At 41.1% G+C, this 2,508-nt stretch overlaps 1 protein-coding gene across 1 annotated transcript; it reads left to right on the top strand.

Annotated features, from left to right (window-relative positions):
• The first annotated feature begins 247 nt into the window (after positions 1-247).
• LOC110107749 (DNA polymerase-like) lies at positions 248-1,837 on the top strand. Its single transcript, XM_020838120.2, has one exon. The coding sequence runs from the start codon at positions 248-250 to the stop codon at positions 1,835-1,837; it is 1,590 nt and encodes a 529-aa protein (XP_020693779.2).
• Positions 1,838-2,508: the final 671 nt, after the last annotated feature.

Raw genomic sequence — 2,508 nt, 5'->3', positions numbered from 1 at the left:
GTAACAGGTCTAAAAGTAGTGTAATCCCCAAAGAGGAGTTATCTTCTTTCTTAAGGTCAAAGATTCCTGAGAATAGAAGCAAGAAGATGCTGGAAGAAAATATCTCGGGTATACTGACCTGTTACGAGACGTATACTCGTCAAGTATGCGGTCATTCCTTAACTGAGCTTGAGAAAAGGTGGGAAAAATTCCAGTTGAAACTCAAAACAAAACCGGGGGAACCCCATTACTGCGTACACTATTAAGCATGAAGATGAAGATGAGGGCATACACAACAGACAGTGCTAATACAGCTTCTATCGGACTGTTATTGAATCGCTTGTATCAAAAGATTGAACGAACAACACCCCAAGATCCGCATCCAGGGTTGATTATTGCTACACATCACTTCAAAAAGCCTTACCCTCTTGTTCACGAGATTGACCTACTCAGTCTTGCTACCCTTGGTCTCTTAATCCAGTTTGCTTACCCATCTTTATCTGGTTACGCTAAGTTTACTATTTCCTTGACTATGATGCGATCTTACGGAGAGGAGATCTCATTTACTACAGGTCCCGCTATCCCCTTGACTTATCAAGATTGTGAGTTCATTCCAAAGAATGAGGTCTATGCTCAAATATCTCGAAGTCTTATGAAATATGCAGAAATCTACGACGAGGATAATCTAGTTCGACTCATGATCCGAGTCTATATGGACGGCAAAAAGATGTATAGGCCTTCCCTATCTTCTGAGGAGAGAGATAGCACACTTTATTCAATCATGAAAGCCGGATTGAGTGAGATCGAGCCAATAACTGCAAGAGCAATCCGAAATCGTAAGCGTAGCTATCCAAGGCATATCCAAGCACTCAAACCATCTCGCACAGAGCTGAAACCATTCCTAGTTGCCGATACCGAGACTATACTGATCGATAACGAACATAAGCCTTATGCAGTAGGTCTCTTGTTGGTTCGTCCTGGTAAAGAGATCAAGAATCAATTGATCGATACTTACTTCAGCGAAGACCACTCTCTAATCTTGGATTCCTTTGAAGAAAGGAGTACTAAGGTTCTTTTTGACTTTCTCAAAAGGATATTAGCGATTTTTAGAAAAGAAAAATCAGCTTTCACTACTATTTACTTTCACAATTTCTCTAGATTCGATGGTATTTTCTTGCTTAAGCACCTAGCATGTCATCATAAGAGCTACAAGCTCAAACCACTGGTTAGGAACCATAGGCTTTACGAGATAGCTGTCTATTCTGGTAAGAATAAGTTCTTCTGCTTCAGAGACTCCTTGAATCTTCTACCAGGCAAACTTAGCGACCTAGCTAAGAATCTATGCCCGGATCTAGGCCAGAAAGGCTCAATCCCATATGATGAGGTGAAACTGTCAAATCTGGTCAGTATGAAAAAAAGCTTGTTAGACTATATGAAGCAGGACATACTTCTCCTTGGAGGTATAATGCAAAAAGCTCAAGAGATTTCTTGGAAGCTGTATAACGTGGACATAGAAAGCAAGATTACACTTGCCTCATTGGCTCTAAGCATCTATCGTCTGAAATACTACGACTCAAAGAATTGGCCTATCCACATCCCTAATAAGAATGAAGACTCCTTTATAAGGCGGGGATACTATGGTGGTCATACAGATACATACAAGCCATATGGCGAGGACCTATACTACTACGATGTGAACTCTCTCTATCCCTTTGTAATGAAGGAATTCCCAATGCCTGGTGGTGATCCAGTCTGGCATGGAAATCTGGTTGGTAAGGACTTAGATGATAGCTTGTTTGGCTTTCTTGAGGCATATGTGGTATCTCTAAAGAGGCCATTTCTACCCAGACAAGAATAAGACTCTTCTCTTTCCAACCGGGGAATTTGTTGGAGTCTACTATAGCGAGGAGTTAAAGTATGCAAAAAGCTTAGGCTACACTGTGATCCCAATCTCAGGATATCTATATAAGAGAATGGAAAGCCCATTCAAGCACTTTGTTAGCACACTCTTTGAGAGTAGGTTAGAGGCAAGGAAAGAAGGTAATGATGCCTTGGCTTTTGTGTACAAGATCCTTATGAATTCGCTATACGGTAGATTTGGTATTCACCCAAAAAGCACGGTCACCGATGTCTGCGATGAAAATCGATTCAAACATTTGATCAGGAAGAGTGAGTTCATATCCTGTGATATGCTTAGCGAGAACAACTACATCGTTTCCTACCATAGCACGGACTCAGATTATTGGAACCCACCGAAGAATTCAGCTGTACAACTAGCAGCTGCTATAACTGCCTCCGCTAGGATCTATATGTTCCCGTATATCTCAAGAGAAGACAGCTACTACACAGACACTGACTCAGTTGTGCTTGGTCAGCCACTACCTGAAGAAGTTCTTTCTTCATCTGTCTTAGGCAAGTTTAAGCTTGAGGACAGAATCATGAAAGGATACTTTTTAGTACCGAAATCCTATTATTACATCACAATAGATGGAAAAGGTGTTCTCAAGTACAAGGGACCTGCTAAAAACC

Source organism: Dendrobium catenatum, unplaced genomic scaffold (genome assembly GCF_001605985.2).
Source record: "Dendrobium catenatum unplaced genomic scaffold, ASM160598v2 original_scaffold_126495, whole genome shotgun sequence".
Lineage (NCBI taxonomy): Eukaryota > Viridiplantae > Streptophyta > Magnoliopsida > Asparagales > Orchidaceae > Dendrobium > Dendrobium catenatum.
The sequence above is the reverse complement of the archived record's forward strand: the minus strand, read 5'-3'. Positions and strand labels throughout refer to the sequence as shown.

What these genes read in the sequence shown, in the direction of transcription:
- LOC110107749 (XM_020838120.2), top strand. Translation starts at nt 248, where the DNA reads ATGAAGATGAAGATGAGGGCATACACAACAGACAGTGCTAATACAGCT.